This window comes from Hyalella azteca, unplaced genomic scaffold, assembly GCF_000764305.2.
Source record: "Hyalella azteca isolate HAZT.00-mixed unplaced genomic scaffold, Hazt_2.0.2 contig13059, whole genome shotgun sequence".
Classification (NCBI taxonomy): domain Eukaryota; kingdom Metazoa; phylum Arthropoda; class Malacostraca; order Amphipoda; family Hyalellidae; genus Hyalella; species Hyalella azteca.
The window spans coordinates 89482-112388 of NW_025942994.1; the positions used below are offsets into that span (position 1 = coordinate 89482).

At 37.6% G+C, this 22907-nt stretch overlaps 3 protein-coding genes across 3 annotated transcripts; 2 read left to right on the forward strand and 1 right to left on the reverse strand.

Annotated features, from left to right (window-relative positions):
- The first annotated feature begins 19 nt into the window (after nt 1-19).
- Nucleotides 20-11999, forward strand: LOC108676496. The gene is made up of 11 exons (XM_018164585.2): nt 20-235; nt 554-792; nt 1070-1189; nt 1961-2028; nt 2284-2468; nt 3273-3441; nt 9418-9568; nt 9906-10031; nt 10750-10874; nt 11110-11200; nt 11487-11999. Exons 1-11 carry the CDS (start codon nt 120-122, stop codon nt 11726-11728), a joined length of 1632 nt encoding a protein of 543 aa, XP_018020074.1. The 5' UTR covers nt 20-119; the 3' UTR covers nt 11729-11999.
- On the reverse strand, nt 3697-4459 carry LOC108676511 (histone H1-delta). Its single transcript, XM_018164595.2, has one exon. It carries the CDS (start codon nt 4394-4396, stop codon nt 3833-3835), a length of 564 nt encoding a protein of 187 aa, XP_018020084.1. The 5' UTR covers nt 4397-4459; the 3' UTR covers nt 3697-3832.
- Nucleotides 12000-16175: 4176 nt separating the features above from the next.
- LOC108676462 lies at nt 16176-22375 on the forward strand. The gene is made up of 7 exons (XM_018164537.1): nt 16176-16427; nt 20231-20328; nt 20668-20876; nt 21300-21361; nt 21572-21665; nt 21933-22010; nt 22239-22375. The coding sequence occupies exons 2-7, from the start codon at nt 20243-20245 to the stop codon at nt 22373-22375; spliced, it is 666 nt and encodes a 221-aa protein (XP_018020026.1). The 5' UTR covers nt 16176-16427; nt 20231-20242.
- The last annotated feature ends 532 nt before the right edge of the window (nt 22376-22907 follow it).

Consider the following 22907-nt stretch of genomic DNA (forward strand, 5'->3'; position numbering starts at 1 on the left):
AACGTGGAATCGTTTGGGAGTCGGCAGAGTTTTCTCTTAGTCTACTTTCGGAGTTATTGCGTGCCTCACGCAAGGCGACCATAGATTAAGAAGTCATATACAACCGAAAATTTAGCCTGATGCCCATAATGATATTGCCACCCGAAATTTGGGAGAATATTCTTGGCAATTTGACTGCGTGGGATGCAGTGAATTGTGCGCGTGTCTGCTGCATGTGGCACGAGATTATGGGCAGGTAAGATCTGGCACAGTAATACAGAAAACGTTCAGGAGTAACTGATCTAAATTTATCAACAGCTCTGCAAATGTTCCAATAAATCAAACTGTTGAGCGATATGGATAGAGCATTTACAAGGGAAGAGGATCGGAACATCTGTCCTCGTACATTTTCCATTAATTCCTCAGAGATTCGTAATTTTGCGAAAGTATATATCGATCCGTGAAGTTTTCAAGATCATCATTCACAGATACCATAGTATAGAATTAATTTTAACTGAATAAATTCATATGAGTTCCAAGTTAATAATATTTTTTCGTTTTGAATTTTGCACAGAAAAATAAGAGACGTTTGCCAGCGTACATGGTCGACTGTTTATCTGTTGGAGCTGCTAACAATGGCCGCTGAAGAGAAAGGTCACCGAGGCAATGAGCGCCAAATTTTAAGCACAGCTGAAGCCAAGCTTCGAGATACAAGCCTTTGGGTTAGAGTTTTCGAACTTGACTTGTTAACGAAACATCTATCGTACCTCGGCAGAAGAGTTTTACACGGGAGGGAATTTCTAAAGTCCTTCGGTTAGTTGAAAATCCTTGGTTCATTGATTATTTCATCCATGGTTGAATTAATTATTAATTCAACCATGATTTCATCTAGCTCATGAATGAGAATAACAAACTAAAAATAAAATATCTTATACTAGAAACTCTATAAAGTAATAATGTTGTTAATCATTTGACAATCTTATTCAATCTGACAATCATTAGAAATCCGTAGAAAATAATAAAACCTGTATTTTATTCGTTACAACAACATTGAAATTTTCATCGAATTCATTTGAAAGGGTTCTTACAGAGAACTTGGTGGTGAAAGACGACAGCGACGAAGAAGGAATTATCTTGAAGTTCTACTCTCTGCCACAAATTGAAGAATTTTGTTTGAGCGTGCCCAAAGGAATGAACTTAATTCAGAACGGTGAGCTACAATCAATACAAGGTTGCCTTGGATGAACTCCCTAAAACATGTTATGAAAAATGTAATGTTACCATAGAAACATTTGGGAGCTCAGATGTCAACGGGCCAAAAAACATCGATTTTGTTTTTTACTCTTCTTATCTACAGCTTAATTTTAAAACCCATTTATAATGATAATTTCTAATCAATGGAAGTTGTAGATTTTGCTCCAAAATTTTTTAATCTATTCATCGTCAAATTACAAAGAAATAACATAAAAACTTGAAAATGTATACATTTCCTGCAATTGTAACTCTTATTTTGGAGTTTGCACTGCCACAAGTCGCAAAACTGATCTAACAAAAACTGTTAGTTATTAGTTCATCATATTAATGCGATTGATTGAAAATGGGAGCAAACGCACGTTTGGAATCCGCACTTTAATCTTCGGATGTTATTCTACACTCGTATCACATCTGTTAGAAGAAAAATTATCTGTTAGAAGAAAAGTCTGTGTTATTGATAACATTAAGACCATGTGGATGTGAAAGTCTATTGGATCTACTACAGCTCCGTTTTTCTTTGAGCAATATCCCCTCCGAAAAAAATTGTGGATAGTGCTCGAACGGCGGCTCGAGCACCACCGGTATTTATCTGCGGCGTCAGGCTTCCAACACACGCACAAACAGATCTTGATAAATTTTTATAAGAAGGTAACCATAATATCTTTTATAGCATTTGTGAAACTATTACTTGGCCCGTAATTTCTTTCTGCCGTGATGAATATTGCAGACACCAGCCTCTCCAACGATGCATCGCCATGCACGGCTCATGTCCGAATACCCGGGAAACTGCACGAGGTTCGGTGGCCACCCTACTTCCATGTCTTTGTGAATTTTGATTCGCTTATTTTTCGTTGAATAATCCTTGAAGCATCACTCCTCACTGATTCATTTGCTGCAAATTTGTTTTGTTACTCTTTTGGTCTTGTGGAAAAAATATTATTAGTAATACACAAACAGATATTGCAACAGTTTTTGGAAGGCGTCAAAACGGTAAAGACGCTCTTCCTCTGAATTCTACAAGATTAACATTCGAGTTTTTCCTTGTTACAGTTGTATAGTCTTGGCGTACAAGACGGTACTATGATCATGGTTGCTACAGTAATGGACAGGGAAGATTTGTTCTTCTTTACCATACAAAGTGATACCGAGGGCGTTCTCAAGGCATCTAAGCTCCAAGTGCACGGCTTACCTACAAAGTTATTTAGACCAGTTTCACCTCATCGCTCTTTTATCAGGTGAATATAATTGCCTATTCATTGTCCAATGCTCATGCATGGCTGATAATCTCTCGCCCTCATGTTAATAATACGCATTGTCTGTTAAGCATGACTGATGAAAATTTCACTATCATTTAGATATTTATTTATTATTTTTTCTATCTACCAAGATTTCTATTAATATGGGATCAGGGGCGGGTAACAATGGCCTCGCTGTTACATACATGATCAGAATGCATGATAAATAATATTTACATACACGAAGAAAATGCACGATAAATAATCTCAAATAAACAAATCCGTTCAAATATAACGAAGATAAAGTCTTATTCTCAAGTCCATATTATAGTCGTTTCGACTGGCTTACTCTGGCAATTTATTTCTTAAACGGGTAAAAGGAAAGCATGCCACAGCCCGCCATCCTGTGCAATGTCAATACTACAAACCACCCAAAATGGACAGGGACCCCTTCCCTCAAGTAAAACCTAGCCAGTAGTTCCCAAACCTGTTAGTGTTTGGGAAACGCGTAGCACCTTTCGAAAATGTCCTAACTTAATTTTCTTCAAATTGAGTTAAAATAAACTTTTCAATGAAGTTGTCTTACATCGTATCTACGACGATTCTCACATCACCCAAAAACCCTGAAAAATCTCCATCGAGAGATCAATCACTCGCAGCTGCCCCGTCCCTCTTCCTATCAGTTGAGTACCATTTTCTCTCAGTTCGGGTTAAAATTTATGTTTGTAAATTTGAGTTAATTTAGAATAGAAAAATCGTCTGAAGCTTGCACATCACTTTACGACATAATTCTTCTATGTTCAGTGCGGACAACTCAGGAACTCTTGCGGTGGCCAAAGGCGATTCCTCCATCTCCTTATTTCGGCCGAATATATGCTACGACGATTTTCAACAGCTTCAAACTGATTACTGTCTAGTGGGAGAAATCACCTTCATCAGTGCAGTCTCGCAGTTCTCGTTGCATCAGAATACGGTGGGAATCTTAACATTTTATAGCCTATAGATCATATTTTCAATATCTAATCTTTTTTCCACGATAATACATCTTTATATCGATATATACCATACTCACTTCGAAATGAAATAAAGTTGCACATGAATGAGCAGCTTAAAACCACAAATTGCGATTGTGTATGTGCAATGAAAATTTCTGCTCGGTGCTACCTAAAGGAATGTAGACTCTTTCAGCGGTCTTGAGAGTGAATATAAAAAAAAAAAAAACAAGTTATACGTATAGATAATTATATTTATCAGGTACAACGTATTTAACATAGACGGCGATGATGACACGGTGAAGGCAACTTATTCTCTACAATGCGTATTTACAATGAATGACTTATTAAATACCATATGGAATTATATTATTACTTCTTGGGTGCAGCCTTCTTCGTGGCAGGCTTCTTGACCTTCTTTGCCTTGGGCTTCTTGGTAGCGGGAGATTTGGCGACCTTCTTGGTAGACTTCTTAGGGGTCTTCTTGGCAGCTGGCTTCTTTGTGGCGGTTTTCTTAGCGGTCTTCTTGGGAGATTTCGCGGCCTTCTTGGGAGTAGCAGGCTTCTTCGCGGCCTTCTTGGGTGCTTTCGCAGCAGCTGCCTTAGGTTTCGCGGCTTTCTCGGCAACTTTGAAGGAACCGGTGGCACCCGTTCCTTTAACCTGCTTCAGGAGCCCTGAGGTGACTCCTCTCTTGAGGCCCAAACGAACCTGAGGACCAATAGTCTTCTCATCAACCTTGTAGTTGGCAACAATGTACTTCTTGATTGCGACGCTGGAAGATCCAGTACGGTCCTTGAGCGATGTGATGGCAGCCACAATCATCTCAGAGTATTTAGGGTGAGTCGATGCCTTCTTGGGCTTGGCAGCGGCCTTCTTTGTTGCCTTCTTGGCGGGAGCTGGGGCAGGAGCAGCAACAGCGGCAGCGGTATCGGCCATGGTGATAGAATTCGAAGTCGAAGTGGAGCTCGAAGTAGCAACCGCGTAGGGCAAGGTATTGCGAGTGAATGATGGACTTCAAGAGTGCGCCTGTACATCAACAGTCTGGTCCGACGTGAAAGTAAACAGGCTGCCACCAAGAACTCTTCTTACTTGAGATGGCCAAATTTGTGCTTCATAGCTCTTTCTTATTTGAAAATAACAGTCATATTATGCAATTAAGGTGAACATACAATAGACCAATCGCTGCACAAAGACTTAGGGATTATTTTGGTATGAAATTTTTTTCAAATAAGGCAATTTTGAGTGATAATATCCCGGGAAACTTGAAATGATGATTGAAAAATGTGCGAGTGATGAACTTCACTACAAAAAATTTTCATAAAATAAGAACAAAATATAGTAAATAAGATTGTCAGTATGTGAATAATGTTATAAATTTTGATATTGTGATATAAACTTTGAACATTTAAACCGCGTTGTTTGGAGAAATGGGCATTGAAACAATGTACAAAACACACCGCTCTAGTCCGTCATCTCCCCCAACGCTGCGAGATCGTTTTTAAAATTATCAAATTCCGATTTCTTTATTAAGTATTATTTATGTTAGTTATAATTCTGTTTGAACCTAGAAATTTAAACATAATAACTCAGTTGTTCGAATTATTAATTCAGTTATTCGTGATAAAATGTCATTTGAATGACCCGCAGATCTAGAAGCTGAAATGCTCCTGCTGTTACGGCAGAGAATCTGAATTTGTTTTTTGTTGTGATATCTTATTTGATATGAAGTTGATTTATAAAGATGAACAGCAAAAGAAAAATACAGAAATCTGGAAAGAATTTTTTCTTCTAAATTATTTTTAATTGGTTTGTCTTGGCAAGAAAAGACAAATAATTAATGTTTCTGATGACTACACGAGACGGTTTGAACAAACTGGCTGTTTTGATTACTAGTTATATTATGCGAAGTAGCTTTATTATTTCTATAATTTATTAATATTATTTATTTACAAATAATGCTCCGCTGAGTACAACTTCAGTAGGACAGAGGTTGGTTATTTGTATTATTATTCGAATGCATTACTTATTGGAAACCGTTCATCACCAATGAGAAACAAATTGTTCAGATTCGTACTAACGAACGTTTTAGTTCTAAATACCGATTACGATGCCCTTACGAACTTACGATTCATCGCAGTTGTAAAATGAGAGTTCAATGAACAATTTTGACTAGAGAAGCTCACAGAACATTTTGTGACTATCAAAATTTAATGTTTTTCCACCCCGTGGAGGAGTGTATAGCTTTAAATATAGTTTTTGAAATCTTAATCCCTATCATATCATAGAGTTCAATGCGGCTTAGTAATTAAAAAAATATAACTCAATACTCACTGCAGTGAGTGACAGAGAGCGCATTTTCTCGTCGACGAAAACTTGAGGTCACGGACAGACGGACTGACAGACGGACGGACGGACATGGCGAGCACAATAGTGCATTTTTTTTCCATAAATGAGAAAATGCGCTAAAAAGTGGAGCATATTCCCGCCGACTTGAAGTTATGTGTTCGATCGAGAATCACTTCCAGACGTGGTACACACTTTGTGATTTGTAAATCATTTGTACCATGAGTATTTCTATTCTGGGAGGATGATGATATTCTTCTGAATAGATGTCTTACAAACATTCTACTAGACAGATTTAATTATTTATTACGAACAGGAATCGTAAAGAAATGATGAATTATATCGCAAGTAGTGAGAATGTGAGTGAAATAATGAAATTTGCTCACTCCTTGAGGCTTTTCTCCAATTATTTCTACACTTGTTCAGTTGTTTAGAATGAAAAATAAACGCTGTTATTGTAACATGCATGTCGATTGAAATTTCGAATTGCAATGACTGGTTTATTCCATGCCAAGAACTATCCATTGACTGCCTATTACATGAAATTTTTTCATTCAATGATTACGTGACTCACTATCGAAATGGTAACTTCTTCTCTTCTCCTATTGAGCTTCTCACCGTTTGTTTCTCTTGTGTACAACTATAATCGTTACTACTTGTTAAAATATTTGAAACGTTGTGTCCTCTGCCACTATTCCGAGATGCAAATTAATAATTCAGAAATTATTCACCAGTTGCTTTCATTAACTCAATTGAAATTCTAGATAACTCAAGCACTTACTAAAAAAGCTATTGTTAAAAGTTTTTCTTTCTGATACTCATGATCAGCTAATACGAAAAAGTTTTTGTATGTTGTTGATATTCAGCATAAATTTCATACACTGCAACGGCAAAGGTTTTTTGAATTCAAATCGGTGAGACTATATGCGTGCCAGATGCGCGACGACGAATACTCGTATTTCGTATCAGCTCTATTTGTTAATATGCTTCACGGAAATTTCCGTATTAATTCTGTCCTTTAAGTTTTTCCTCGAAAGTTTTGTTATTTGTATACTTTTCAATTGACTTTGCATCCTGTTTTTGTCCATTAATTTTCAAATATACCACAGTTCCATTCAGTCGCGAAGCTAGAATTGTACAACTGTGAACAGTAGATTCTGCACACATTTTTTCCACTTATATCATTTCAGTGTATATTCAATTTGAAATTTACCCTCATGCATGGAATAAAAAATTTAGGGTTAGTGTAGGGTTTGATTTATTTGAAAGAAACATTCGTGTGCATAAAATATTATCGTTCTGCTATATTCTTTTAGAGAAATCTCATTTGACTAAATCTCTTGTTATTATCATAGTTATTTTCAACCATCTATACTAGTTTTCTCATTCGTTGGTAAACCTCAGTTGAACGTAAAATAATGATGACGTATTATTACGCTAACATAATAATTAATTATTAATGTCTGAAAATAAGAAAACTACATCAGTTATTAGTTATAAAACTATCGCAACAAATTGGCTTTTGTATCCCATTTTGTTTCAGGATCTTCCTGAAAATAGGAAACTCTGTTCAGAGGCGTGGTACCCATGCTATTTACTACCTTCCTGCTGGCAGTTTTCCCGCGCTTGCCATTCCTACTACGACCCGCAACCCCCAAATCACCCCCGACTCTCATCTCCCTCCTCGTCACGCACATGGGGCAGATGTTAGTTTTTTTTTTTTTCTTGTAAAAGCGCGGGAACGTGTCCACATATGAGAGAAAAAGAGAGCTTGGTCGTTGATTTTCTTCATTTATTTTCAGATGGTTGACGAGTATATCGAGATAAATGAACAAAGGAAGGCTAATGGAGTCATTGACTGATTTCTATAGTAATTAGAGATTAGTTTTATTATAGCAACTGAAATAGTTCAAAATTTTGCATCGGTTAACGAAAAGAGGATTTATTTTCCCTTTGCGCACTGTTCAATTGGAACTGATATTCATCGACTACGTAAACATTATAAATTAATTCTTGTTATTTGTTTCTTATGTCCCAAAAGTTGCTGTCTTTTGTTGTGTTGGAAGCCCGTTAAATGTTTGTTATGCTGTAGAAACGGCAGTTCCCCTAAACCTGAAGGGTAACATTTGAATAAGTATTTACTGACATGGAAATTATGTGGCAGAGATAGTACTCGTATTTCGTTCCAGCAGCATTAACCTAATTGCGCGGAGTCGCTGTACAAAGTAATATTGTTATTTTGATTATTTTCCAAGAATCATGTATAATAACAATGTTATGCTCGGTTCACATTTAGGGGGAAATATCAACAAAATATTTATGCGACTTATGGGATTCGTTATGAATCAGCTATGAATGATTCGAAATAATTATTTCTTCTATAAGTTTTGGAATTGAATTCAATCCTTCATAACATTGATAAACTGCCCTTTCCATGCTAATAATCTTAATCTATTAACAAATAAGTGACAATGGAGAGCAGCTCCCTCTACACTCTACAGTTAGGAAAGAACTACATAACTCTTTTAAAACTTTCACAGAATAAGTTGCCACTTTCTTCATTTTAGTTAAAAAAGGTCAGTCAATTTCAAGTAGCATTATTCTACTGGCAGAATATTTGAATCGAGGTGTACAATCGACAGAATATCGACTGGAAGTAATCTAGTACTGTCAGCCATCGCTTTTCCTGTAAAATCTGGTTGGAACTGGTTAGAGACGGTGTTGTTGTAGACCTCAAGCGAAATTATAAACGGTTAGGTACATTTCTCGTCAGCATGCAGAATAGAATATTTAAGTTAAGATATATCAAAACTCTCAAATGTGAGAGAGGCTAAATGAATTGGCTGTTTTTGTCAGGTTCAACATAATTCTTCGTATTTTGTTTGTTCTCGTTTCTTTCGTTAGGTTTCATACTTTGAGTTGATGCATCTCTGAGTCGTTAATTTTAATTATTTCGGTTACCTTAACCTTCAGGCACACGTTTTCAAGCTATTTACGTATATATATACGAGTGTTTAATGGTATTTCTATAATTGCATCCAACATATGATAGTAATTATTTTTTCCCAATCATCAGCGAAAAGGTTTGAAATTTTACGCAAGCATTGGCAAGCAGGGTAGCGTCACTTCAGCCATTGTTCGACAGTCCTTTGCCAGGGACCAAAAAAATCATGGTTCATAATGATTAACGGAATGAAGCTAAAATGAGTTATCTAAGAGTAAATATATCGCATCAAAATTAGAATGTTAGTTATGTGCATCAATAGGCCTAAGAATTCTTAGGCCTAGTGGCGTGACCTTCAAAGTCGACTCAGTTTTCACCTTTTTCTGTTCCTTCTGCACGTTGAATCATGGCCCTGAATATTAAGGAATGTAAGCAAATTAAATCTAATAAGTTTGTCTAATATCTCATTGTCTAAATCATCTGATGACGTGCCACCTGCATTTCTCTATACGAGTATTACAAAGGAAGTACAGTACTAACCGGAAGAGCCACGTAAAAATGTGCAACTTACATATAAGGTGTGATTGTGTGTCATTGTAATTCCTTTGATAGAAGCGATAGAAAACTATACGTTCTATCAAGTTGAATCATTTGTGTTATTTTTGAGCAGCTTAAAACTATTCTCAAGAACGGGGTAGTGACTGTACACGAGCTCAGAGAAAGCAAGTGTCGTCTGCTGGAAGTTTCTGCCGCGCATTTAATATCCACAAATGGAACACCTTTGACATCTGATGGCCCAGCTCAGCCTCATGGAGTTCAAGGTATTTTCGTGCAGTATCTCATAGAAATAAAACAAATTTGACTGAAAGTACCAGTTTCAGTTTTATGGCCTCATTTAATTTACAAATTACATACTTCAAATTCGTTCACTGAAATCATAATTTCTGGTAAAGAAATTATTAGTTAAAAAATCATTACATTGTAAATTAAAATCCATCGAAGTTTAAAAGCGTTGTTTCGCGCACTAACTTGCATCGGAATTAACATGTTTTGCTAGGAATCTGTGCCTGAATTTTTATACCGGTGCCGGAAAATACCGGTTTTCGTGCTTTCAGGTGCTTGAATTTTCCTTTTTAGTGAATTGTTCATTATAAGCAGAAGCAGTGCTGAACGCGATATGTGTCGGCAACTCGTGCGAGTATCGAGACCTCGCATATCCCAACCCCACCTTCTTCTGCCAACATCACCTCTTCGTCTCCTCGGCCGTCACATCCAGACTTTTGTGTGAATATCTTAACACCAATTTTATTGTTTTATTTAGAATATCTTTTCATTAAATGCTGATATAATAAACTATGCGGCTTCCAGTTTATTATTTGTTAACTAAACCAACCAATCACAAAGAATGGGAAGCTACGTGTACTTGAGAGATCCTGCCGAGGCAGAGAACGTTATTAGAATATGAGCAGGAGAAGAGTGATCCTGCCGCGGCAGAAAGCATTGTTGGCTTTCACTGACACGACATCTTGACACTAAAAGTTAGTCAAGATCATTATTAAATGAAGACATTTTTATATTTTAACAACATTAAGCAAAAATTTACACTGATGAAATCGTTATGGGTATGAATGAAGCTAACAGATCATAATGGCCGGAAGCTGAATTCTGATCCAACTCTATGGGACTTTCTTGAATCTAAATACCATTTGGAGAGCGAGCAGGACTGCACCATCAAAAATCTCTCAAGTACACGTTGCTTCCCATTCTTTGTGATTGGTGGGTTTAGTTGACATGAAACTTTACGTTACAAGATGAAAATTTAGAGATATTTATATCTCATCTACATAAGCAAGTTAAATTTTGCTTTAGTTGTTCATTTGTAACAATTTCCCTGTACTGACTTGTATAGTCCTTACATTGCAGCAGCAAATTTCTTATTAGAAACAGTTGTTTTCCTTTATGTTTAGTTTTTCATCGTAAATTATGGATTTATGTATTGCAGATTATTGGCATATGGACAGGAACATCGACTACTGGCTGACTGCAGTTCTTCCTCCGAAGACCGCCATTGACTCGCTACACCGTGGCAGCAGCAGCTCGTTACCAGACGACCAAACGCACTCATCCGTATTGCTCGGGAGCTCCGTTCATGATAACAAGCTGGCACATTTGAATTGATACATGGGCGATAAATTTTAATGAATTTTTATTAAATAATAAAATCTTGTGAGCCCAAAAACTTGAGAAGAGAAGCCAAAATGAAGTTGTTTTCAATTATTTGAAAATTTCCTTTACGTTGAGTAGATATTCAAATTTGAGGCACTGCCAGGTTGTTGACAGCTTCATTCGAATCACTTCACAGGTGGTGCTGCACAAAGCTTCGTTGGGCGGCGGCGTAGAAGTGCTCGCTGTGCACTACCAACGAGGGCTACTCTTTGCTGCCACGGTAGAGGGTGAGATGAGTAATTTAGTATCTCTACCATTCTGCTTCAGAAGCTTTTGGTCATTAATAATGTCATTTTTATGTAGCACTTTTTTTGAGTTTAGTTTCTCTAGCTGTTTAATAATAGGTACAATAGTTGGGCCAAGGCATTAAATTTCGCCAAATGAGAGGCCTTTAAAATATATTTTTTAATCATATCGGAAAAATAAAATTGTTATTTGTATCAATGATACTTTTCTTTCAAGAATGAACTGAAGCTTTACTTTTACTTATTACTCTTATAATTTCCTCCGCAGGTCATGTGCTGGTGTACCGATACCAGTGCCATGCCCCACACCAGCAGGATGGAGGCACCGCCGTCCTGCCGGCGCTCGACGTGCCGCTGCTGGACCTCAGGCTCGCCGACCTCCCCCTCACTAGAGTCGCCACCCTCTTCTCTGAACGCTTCATCTACGTCTTCGCGCTCGTCAAGAACTCCTCCGTTAGAGTTGCGATCGTTGAACTCAACGCCAACCCTGCTCTTAGAGAGGAATCTTAATATGGGCTTCATGTGAACTGTAATAAAATTGATTCCTATGCAAGCCATTTGAAAAAAAATATCTGCGATATAATGATCGCGCTCTCTATTCGTCATCGAAATCCTGGGCTTGATATAAGTAATTTGGCCAATGGAAACTAGATTAGCCCACAGTGTTTATGAAGTATATAGTTTAACTAAAGATTCTTGTGGATCGTTTTAACAACGAAATGAGCTCAATTTAATCGTGATTGTGGAAACACTTCTGGGATCTTAAATTTGAAGCCAAAACTATAATTCAAAAACTGTTAGTTCAATGGGGTTTTGTGTACAGCGAACGATTAATTAATCGAAAACAAGTGAAACATCGATGTTTGATACTTGAATAATTATGAATTTCTTCATCTATAAAGTTTTGTATATATATTTGGCGACTTTAAATAATAAATAATAATTATTATTTTATATGTAATTCTGTTATTCTGTTATGTAATATCTGCAATACTTCTGTTTATATGTACTCTGTAACCTTGGCCTGGTATATATAAAAGTGTATGAATATTCTGACATTCGTTTTTGTAAATGAATATGAACGATAACAAAAATTGAAGCACAGAATTTAAAGTTATTATCACAAGTTTTCAGAACGCCGACTTTAATCAATCCGATTTGCATTAGACATATTGCTGCTCAAGGTTCTGCAGAACAATACTTGGTAAGTTCTAGAGAATCGAACCAACTGTAATTTCTGAAGAAATATTTAAGCATGTAATTATGTGAAATGAATGCACTGCACAGGCTTGAGCACTTGTGTACTCTATGGTAGTCATGGCTTCTCGCACTACCGGGACTGCGGAGCAATTAACACTTGAATATTCAATTAACTTTCCTGACCTCTTTCTTTGTTGGCCTTCACGAGCGAAAGGTGTATGAATTTGAAAGGTGAAGTCCCCCGCGATTTTGAAAGGTGAAGTCCCCATGCTTGGATCTAAAAATCATAATTTGTGATTTTTTTTAGTAATTTACCAAGAAAGTTTAAATTTACAATTCTTGATACTGAAAGCAAGTGATAAATAGCAATTTATAGTAGAATCACGAGCTCCGAATGCATCGGAGTCTTTTTTCCAATATCAGTGATAAATTTCATCACAACTGCCACCAATCATCAACAGCTGTCATGCACCCAATCATCAACAGCTGTCACCCAATCATCAACAGCTGCCACCCAATCATCAAAAGCTGTCATCCAATCATCAACAGCTGTCACCCAATCATCAACAGCTGCCACTAAATCATCAAAAGCTGTCACCCAATCATCAACAGCTGTCACCCAATCATCAACAGCTGTCGCCCAATCATCAAAAGCTGTCACACAATCATCAACAGCTGTCACCCAATCATCAACAGCTGTCACCCAATCATCAACAGCTGTCACCCAATCATCAACAGCTGTCATGCGACCACATCAATCAGATTAGGTGGCCTCCATGCATTAGTTTATGTCTTCCGCATTGATTCATTGCATTGATTGCAATATACTGTATAGACGCTGCAATATATACTGTGCTATGTCGATGTCATGCCTTTGTTTGATTTTCGTTTGTCTTTGTATTTGAGATCGTATGAAATAAACAGAGACTAAGTCGTCAACGGCTTAATACTTGATATTTTTACACATTTTACATCGACCGTTCAGGTCTTTGAAAAGAATTACCGCGTCTACACCGCCTATCAAGTTCCTTTTTGCAGTAAGTTGACTTGAAGTATTCTTCATAAATTAGTCAGTCGGCATGGCCATTACACAATTTTTCGATGAATTAATAAGTCGACATAATCATTACACAATTTTTCAATAAATTAGTAAGTCGACATGACCATTAGACAATTTTTCGCTGAATTAGTAAGTCGACATGGCCCTTACACAATTTTTCGATGCACTATAGTAAGTCGACATGGCCATTATATAATTTTTCGATGAATTAGTAAATCGACATGGCCATTATCCAAATTTTTCTTGGATTAGTCAGTAGACGTAGCCCTAGCATAATTTTATCATGAATCTGTCAGTCGACGTAGCTATTTCATGAAGTTTCATGAAGTTTCAATACTTGATAGCCAGCATACCAATGTATGACTTGGATTTTTAAGCTATCGAATAGAATGACAATTATCTGTTGAGCTTTAGAAAATCGTAAAAAACACTTGGAATTTTATACGAGGATTTCGAAGTAGAAAGAACCTAGCTGTGTGAGTAATTAGAAAGCATGATTGCTAGTCGTCATGCAGAGATGTCGTTCCCACGAAACTTTTTCCAACAACTTTATGTACAGATAAATTAAGTACTAACTTTTGTTTTGGATTATCGGAATAAGTTTTGGGAGTTCAGAAAGTGTTATCAACTCGGAAAAGCCTTGAATGGTGGAAATGTTGACTATATAGCTTTACTCAGACAAGTCTTGTTTTGCCCAAATTAATGATAGGATATTTCTCACATTATTGCAGGTGTGGATTTTAGAGTTATTACTTATGTTACTGCCTTAGTGCTGTTACTTATGTTACTGTTTTAGTGCTGTTACTTATGTTACTACCTTATTGCTGCCACTTATGTTACTGCCTTAGAGCAGTTACTTATGTTACTGCCTTAGAGCAGTTACTTATGTTACTGCCTTATTGCTGTTACTTATGTTACTCTTGCCGCTATGGTGACCAGTAAACACAGGCGCTCTGTTGACGGCCTTGGCAGCGCTAGCGACCCTGCCTCTCCACGCCCGCTGGAGCTGTACTCATCAATACGCTCTACCCGGTATATTGCTGCCCTTGTAATATTAGATACGTTAACATATCCTTTTATTCAATAACAATGTTTAATAGCTAAACCAGAAAGTCAAAAGTATAGTTACTTTTCTTGCTATATTAGATGTGTTAACATAACATCTAATTGAATAACAGTGTATAATAGCTTCAATTGAAAGGCAAAATAGCTTTTTTACTTAGGGCTCGTAGTCATCTTTTCGGGCGCAATCTGTCGATAGGAAAATAAAGTTTTAACGATCAAATAAATGAATGTCGTCGTTCATTTGATTAGTTAATAATATGTGCAATTTTCACAAATGGCGTATATTTGATACATATTTGTGTATCTGGACTGCTGGGCATCTTATGAGTGACTGGCCTCATATGAGTACGTTGCCTCATATGAGTGCATGGCCTCCTGTGAATTCATCGCCTCATATGAGTGCATGTGCCTCATATGAGTGCTTGAGAGATATGAGTCACCAGGAAAAGTTAGCTCGAAGTTCGCACCTCGACCTCCCTCTACAGCCACTGCCCCGGTACATGTAACTTAACGCCAAATGAACCGATTAAAATATTAAATGAAGAATTAAACATTAATCAAGCATTTTCTGAGATAAAAATTTTTGAAAGTGGATCGAGGATTTTCTGAAAGACACCGGTCAAGACAAATCCAGACAAGTTTTTTCTTGAAAGAAAGAGTCTTGTTAGTTAATGACTTATAAAATTATCTAAGACAATCTTCGTATCAATTGCTCTACTTTAAGACAATCTTCGTATCAATTGCTCTTTCATGGAGTTACTAATAAATCGCGACTAAATGATTCAAACGAACGATCGATGAAAAATACTTCTTTAATTAAACTTGAAATCACTCTCTTAATACACGCTATGAAATTAAGATCTAGAATATTCGCTTGGTGGAGAGATTTAAATAAGAAATATACTAAGAAAGTCGCCTTACTCCGTCATGCATTAAAAAGAACAATAACACATCAATGCATAAAGAATTTCCCAAAATTTTATTTGTTAAAGTATCGCGAATAAATCCAGCAAAAGGTAATAGGCAATCGCTGCTGGAATTTCCTTTGTTCTTGACAATCACAAGAGCTCCCAGAATCGAGCTGAGCCGCTGCCCTGCTTAGGCCTCCGAATTTTTTGAGTGATCACTGGTGCTTGACTCATGAATTGTTCTTAGATGGGTTCATAGTTTGCATTTTATTCGTACAAACAAGTAAAATATCTCCATGAGTGACAGTTACCACAGGAATATAATAACTGCTTCAAAAGAAACGTTATGCCAAGTTCCAAAATAGTCTGAATTTTAAAGGTAATTTAGCATTGGGACACTTTTTGTGGAAATGGTCGTTATCTCGCAAATCTTGGTAACTAATTTGGAATTAGTTTGATGGACACATGAGTATTCCGAGCTAGATTTCTATATGAAAAATTTAAATGTATAAACGAGCATGATATGGCATTACCGAGTGCATTTTCTCAATAATGTTAATTTTACTGATATTAAATGTTAAAATTATGCTACGTTGTGCATCTCATTAATCGATATTGTGGATACATTGAATTCCAACAGATATTTTTTGTGCACATTCTAGAAGCGACGTTGATATAAACACTCGGTCTTGTATCATGGATACGGCCGTCGGTATGTCTACTTAAGTGCAGCGGGAGCGACCTCACGGTCATTGCCAGGCCGATCGTCACGCTGTGTTGTTCTTCATTCTAGGCTGGTCGATCGAACGCAATTGTACCCTAAAAATAATAAAAAACGCATTTTTAATTTTTTAGTACAAATTAATAAAATAAAGTATAACGGTAAAACACTTGTTCGGTAGAAAACTCAAAAAATATATTTTTTTAATTTTCTAGGGATATTTTGAAACTGCCGTTAGTCGAGGAGGTTGTAAAGGTAAGTTTGATTTATGCTCAATATACGATATTATAATAAATGTCAACTAATTTACTAGAATTGATTTTTCTAATTCATTTTCCGAAAACTATTGTTAGTCATTAACTATGCCTGCAGACAGAAGTTGGAAATTTCCAAAAATGCTATGAGAGTGGCAAACAGGTACACTAATTCGTTTTCTCCTTGCTTTACTAAATAAGGTTGGTTAATGGAGATGATAATTATAATTTGTTGATTAATCTGCCGTTGCACATGATAGATAATTTCTGATATTTTATAAACTGTTACATCAAATTTCCTAAATTTCCTAATGTTCAGATGTAAGCCATGATAGTTAGAAGGAGGAAATAGTTAAAAAATATTTAACGTAAAGCTACAGTTAACAACCTTTCCGGAGATTGAAGGAAATTCAAATTTTTTGTTTCATAACATAGGTAAAATCTATTAATTCAATAGGAAAAAAATTGAATTTTGTATTTTAACTTTTCTTCCTCCTGTTTCGTTATAACTCGAAATTTCTTCACTCAAAAAATAATAACAATTTTTATTAATAAATAACAACAATTTAATAACAATAGTTATTAAAAAATAACTATTGACTAGATTCAGGAACTCGACAAAATCAGGTTATGCGGATACGCGTTTGTTTAGCTGAGCCAAACAAACATCCAAACCTCCACTAATATTCATTATAATGTGCATTGAATAATTTTAATACAAGGACTAGGATTTAAGAAGTATTTACTAAATTCCAGGACTATGATTCCTGGTATTTAATACCAGGACGAGGATTTAAGAAGTAGTCAAATACTTCGCTCTACATCCGTAGATTCACTCTGCATTCGATTAACGCCCCAAATGTTGTAACCATTGTAGGTCATATTTTGTTTTAAATTGCAAAGGAGATGAATGCATTTGGATTTAATTAAATTCGATTTCATTTTCCTTTCTGAAACTTTTCCTGAATTTAATTGAAAGTTTTCGGTAGTTTCAATGAGCCTAAGTTCTTCGTTCCATGAGAAAATCTGAAGAAATGGTAGACAATAATAATGCTTGCTCGTTTGCGGCATAGTGCCCTTTGGGTCTTTGTTCAGAGCTGCACTTTTCGTGCTAGTTGCAGTAGCAAAATACGTGTTCAGTACCTGGACATCGCGTTCAGCAGCTCAACGTTAATTTCAGTAGCAAAACCTCGCGTTCAGTTGCACAACATCCCGTTTGTTTACATCAAAAAAACATCACGTTAATGTGTTAATAAAACATCACGTTCAGCAACCAAGCGTCGCATTCAGTGCAGAACATCGCATTCAGTAGCAAAGCATCGTGAACAGTAGCAAAACATCGCGTACAGTAACCTTGCGTCGCGTTCAGGGCAAAACATCGCGTTCAGTGCGAAACATCGCGTTCAGTGCGAAACATCGCGTTCAGTGCAGAACATCGCGTTCAGTGCAGAACATCGCGTTCAGAGCAAAACATCGCGTTCAGTGCAGAACATCGCGTTCGGTGCAGAACATCGCGTTCAGAGCAAAACATCACGTTCAGTGCAGAACATCGCGTTCAGTGCAGAACATCGCGTTCAGTGCAAAACATCGCGTTCAGTGCAAAACATCGCGTTCAGTGCAAAACATCGCGTTCAGTGCAAAACATCGCGTTCAGTGCAAAACATCGCGTTCAGAGCAGAACATCGCGTTCAGTGCAGAACATCGCGTTTAGTGCAGAACATCGCGTTCAGAGCAGAACATCGCGTTCAGTGCAGAGAACATCGCGTTCAGTGCAGAACATCGCGTTTAGTGCAGAACATCGCGTTCAGAGCAGAACATCGCGTTCAGTGCAGAACATCGCATGTAGCTGGCATCACCATTTGTACTGCCACACGTAAAGGTCAATGCCAGAAACTTCTCACTGAGGTTCACGTCGCCTTCCAGTATCAAGTTCTGTTCATCGAAGATAGGATCTTGAATGATCGTTAAATTAAGATCTTAAGGGCTAAAATGAATTTAAAGTAATTTCTGCATACAAATAATATCTGCAGCCCTACACTGCGCTTGATTCCATACACATTAAAAAAACAAATGGGTCATATTATCTAAAAAGTGACATTTTTATATCCATATCATTAGCAGAAAGCGGTCGTAGCCCTGCATGATACGCCCATTTCCCAAGCAAAAAAAGAACAATTTGACCAATGTAAGGGTAAATAACAAATAGTTATTCGGACAAAGTGTAATGCATTTCTTTGAGTGTAGAGACGAGGCTCCAGGTGGGGCAGTTCTAAGAACAAAGACGCTCGTCTCCTTGACGTCGCTGAGTGTTAGTTGCACGTCACCAGGGGCGACGAGGAACGCAAGGAGAAACACGTACGTCGCCTTCGTAGGCTGGCCGTTAATAGTGAACCTCGCACTTGGGCAACACAATAAATACTTAACTTGAACGTGAATAATTCTGATTAAGCCTATTCTGATAAAGTAGTTTCTGAACACCACCTTAATTATAGATGCAGTTTATGAAAATTAGTTTGAAACATGACCTTGAAATGCGATTATCGGTTTTAAATTTAAGATGAGTTGTATTATTCATTATTCTTCATTTAATAAAATCCAAGAGTGATAGTTTAATGTAATTTGGAACATCCGATTGAAATGCATTAATCGGTTAGAATTTAAGACGAGTTTAATATATTTTGTCGCATATGATGACGTCTGGAAGACCATCGCTGTAATTAAGTGCCACAAGAATTAGAGGCTGAATTCCCTGACTTTTTCTTCGTGTTTGCCGGCATCCAGCGCGGGCATTTAGGGACCAGAAAGAAAGTGTCGATTCATCGACCTGTGCCACGAACTGATGAACGGCTTTGACATTGAGATGTATAACAGAACAAGTAAAGCCTAAGACTGCTTTAGTTGAAGCTGTTCACCTCGCACTTCGGGCAGTAATTGTCAAGCTTTAACAAGAGGTCGTTAAGAGCGTGTGAGATCTTGAATAAATTATTTCTTTGTCTCCTGATGACGTCGAAACTTCGATCAGTAAATTGATGTCGGAATCATCGGTGCTTGGCAACGCCAATTGTTTGCTAACGATTTCCAAAAGAATGCACAACACGTAGCAATTTTTCCAGGAAATCTATCTGCAAGGTTGGGCGATAAGATTAAAACAGAGTCATGGTTTCCAAGACACAAATGGATCGATGTTGTAGTGTACACTGTTCAAGTGTCTGATTTTACAACGCATTTCATATTAATCCTTGAATAATTGTTATGAAATAAAGACCATGATTAATTAACGTCACAAACATGTAAATAAACCTCGTGAAAAATTCAGTTGCGCTTGTGTTTGTTGTGACGATGTGCCAGAATGTTTGTAGGCATGAAGTCGATGATCATCGACCAGGCTGGAGAACGTGTCCGAACGAAGGCGTTTGTTTGTTTGTTTGATATCGAATTGATTAAGCTTGCTTCGATTCCTGCGTCTTGGGATCCCAGCAGCTGAAAGGCTTAAATATTCTTATGGAAGATTTAGACTTAGTTTGTTATAAGTTAACTGACGGAAAATAATTCAAAATCATGAAATGTGTGTTTTCACATGACAGTTGCTTCTAATCAGCATTATTTATGCAGGATCCTAGTTGCGATCTTTTTATACCTAAATGAATAGAGACGTAAACATTTATAAAAATGGAAGAAAATGAATTATGATAAATGAATTAATTGTAAAATAAGATATTTTCGTCGCAATATCTTTTTATTTACCATTATGATGAACAATAAACACAATAAACAAAGTTTCAACAATAAATATTGTGTATACAGCAGGCAGCTGGCATGAGTGCTCCTGCAGGCAGGGCAGCGATCCTGTGTCTGCTGGTCGTCGCGTGGGTAGCCACAGCCTCGGCGCAAGTCAAGCTCATGTGAGCATAATTAATATAATTTGTAATCTTACACCTACCAATGTACTATAATATTTAATACAATTAATAGCATTTAATGATTATCCAATTTTACTACTATTGGGAATATTGAATCAACGTCAAAATTTTAGTACAATACAAGCTCTTCAGCTATTGTCCCAACTGCCCAAATAATTATTCCATTTAATGCTATCAGCATAACAAAGATAAACGAAGACATTTATTTTTCTCTCTATGATCCAGCAATTTCTGTTGTATTTTTAACAAACTATGCATGCTAAGAAATGTTAATTAGGTTACACAATGTTATCGTTCACCCGAACACTGCCCTCTCCTCAGCGATGTCGTCTGCGCGTCTGGAGTCGTGAACTTCACGGCCACAGACCTGGCGACGGCGTGCGGAGGCTCCCTAAAGGCTCAGCTGCAGGGCACGACCAACGTCACCACAGGGTCCTACACCCTCAAGGTCTTCAAGCCCCTAACGCCCTTCGTGCTGCCCTCGGAGACTAGCGCCAGTGCCCTCGCCACCGTCACTCTTGCAGCGACCGGTGGGACTATAATGACATATTATATATGAGGGTCCTATTATTGGTCGTCTATTAAAAATAGAGCTAGCTGAAAACTTAGTAATGATTGAAAGACAGAAATAATTGGATTTTAGAGATAACATATATATTATGTAATAATGATTGATAAATCATAAATTTCTGCAGTAGAAGCAATAGAAATACCCAGTAAAGGAGAAAAAAATATATTACCAAATAATTGAAGAAATAATTCTCACCTCAAACGGGAGGCTGTTCGGAGGCTTTAGAATTAAATTTGTGATATGTTCAGAGCAAAGGTTAAGCATCGAGGATAGATAAGAGTACAGTCGAATTACAGACATAAACTGATATTTTTTCGGGAAAATAAGCACCTGAAGTGAGGCATTAAGAATCATATTAAGTTCAAAATTCTTTCTTTAATAGATTTGCCGAGCGCTGGACAAGTTAAAGAATTTCCGTTGACGGGAGCCTTGCCCGCCTCTACGGTGAGTTGGTCTCTGACACTAATCATTAAATATTGTGCTGAAAATATATGGAATACTGACTGAAACTAATTATCAACATTAATTAGCCGTCTTTAATAATAGTAATTTTATTGAATAAGTGTTTTCCTGATTACTTCCAATACTGGATTATACGATGCAAATGCGATGTAGTACATAACGTTTGACCAAATTCCCGCGATGATGCGACAGTTGTGCGGCACTGCATACCTCGTGGTGGTCCTCAGCAACGGCTCCAGCCTCGACCAGGAGGTCGTTTCGGGATTAATACCATGCAAGGATGAAGGTCAGTATTGATCCGGGCAAATTGCGGGTATGAATATGCAAATTTAATTAAGATATGTTTTAGTTTATGGCGCCATCTTCCGTGGTTTTAGAAAGTGATTAATCTCACGGTCCGACATTCATAATTGTCCTAACACTGGCTGCTCAGCAGCTTGTACATGGATAAATTTCTTGAATTCAAAGGGTTAGCATTAAAGCCTCACCAGAAAAGATACCCTGACAGAAGATGGTTTATACATATTGAATTTTGTTTCGTTTCATCTAAAAGCTGTGGACCTGCAGTGGCAGTTTCCCAGCAATGGCCCACTCAGCATCGTCATCCGACCAGGCCAAACTATCGACACTAGTGAGTAATAGAATGCATGAGGAACTGTGAAATTAGTTGCGTTACCTTTAGGCTTTACTTGAAATTTTATGTGCGAAGAGAATTGTTTGCAGTAAACTAAGAAATGAATTTTTACTGTGGAATGATTTCTGTGGAATGTTAAGACCTTTAATTGATATTTAAGCTGCTGGCAAGCTAGATTTGATATTTTGTTTGGAACAAAATTGGGATCCCGGCTTTCCTTCTCAGAGGTCGTGTTGAAGCTGGTCAACTCCGGTGCATCAGACCTGAAGCCGCGAATGCCTCTAGACGCGCCTGAGGTGAAAGTGATTGTCGCTGGTGAAGGCACCATCCCGTACTACTACGGCGACAGTTCGAACATGTGAGTGTGGGGGCACCATCCCGTACTACTTCGGCGACATTTCGAACATGTAAGTGTAGGGGCACCATACCATACTACTACGGCGACAGTTCGAACATGTGAGTGTAGGGGCTCCATCCCGTTCTACTTCGGCGACATTTCGAACATGTAAGTGTAGGGGCACCATACCATACTACTACGGCGACAGTTCGAACATGTGAGTGTGGGGGCACCATCCCGTTCTACTTCGGCGACATTTCGAACATGTAAGTGTAGGGGCACCATACCATACTACTACGGCGACAGTTCGAACATGTGAGTGTGGGGGCACCATCCCGTTCTACTTCGGCGACATTTCGAACATGTAAGTGTAGGGGCACCATACCATACTACTACGGCGACAGTTCGAACATGTGAGTGTGGGGGCACCATCCCGTTCTACTTCGGCGACATTTCGAACATGTAAGTGTAGGGGCACCATACCATACTACTACGGCGACAGTTCGAACATGTGAGTGTGGGGGCACCATCCCGTACTACTTCGGCGACATTTCGAA

What these genes read in the sequence shown, in the direction of transcription:
- LOC108676462 (XM_018164537.1), top strand. Translation starts at nt 20,243, where the DNA reads ATGAGTGCTCCTGCAGGCAGGGCAGCGATCCTGTGTCTGCTGGTCGTC. An exon ending in CGTCACTCTTGCAGCGACCG is followed by an intron (nt 20,877 to 21,299) that starts GTGGGACTATAA and finishes TTTCTTTAATAG; the next exon opens with ATTTGCCGAGCGCTGGACAA. An exon ending in GAGCCTTGCCCGCCTCTACG is followed by an intron (nt 21,362 to 21,571) that starts GTGAGTTGGTCT and finishes ATGATGCGACAG; the next exon opens with TTGTGCGGCACTGCATACCT.
- LOC108676496 (XM_018164585.2), top strand. Translation starts at nt 120, where the DNA reads ATGCCCATAATGATATTGCCACCCGAAATTTGGGAGAATATTCTTGGC. An exon ending in GGAATTTCTAAAGTCCTTCG is followed by an intron (nt 793 to 1,069) that starts GTTAGTTGAAAA and finishes GGGTTCTTACAG; the next exon opens with AGAACTTGGTGGTGAAAGAC. An exon ending in CCTCATCGCTCTTTTATCAG is followed by an intron (nt 2,469 to 3,272) that starts GTGAATATAATT and finishes TTCTATGTTCAG; the next exon opens with TGCGGACAACTCAGGAACTC.
- LOC108676511 (XM_018164595.2), bottom strand. Translation starts at nt 4,396, where the DNA reads ATGGCCGATACCGCTGCCGCTGTTGCTGCTCCTGCCCCAGCTCCCGCC.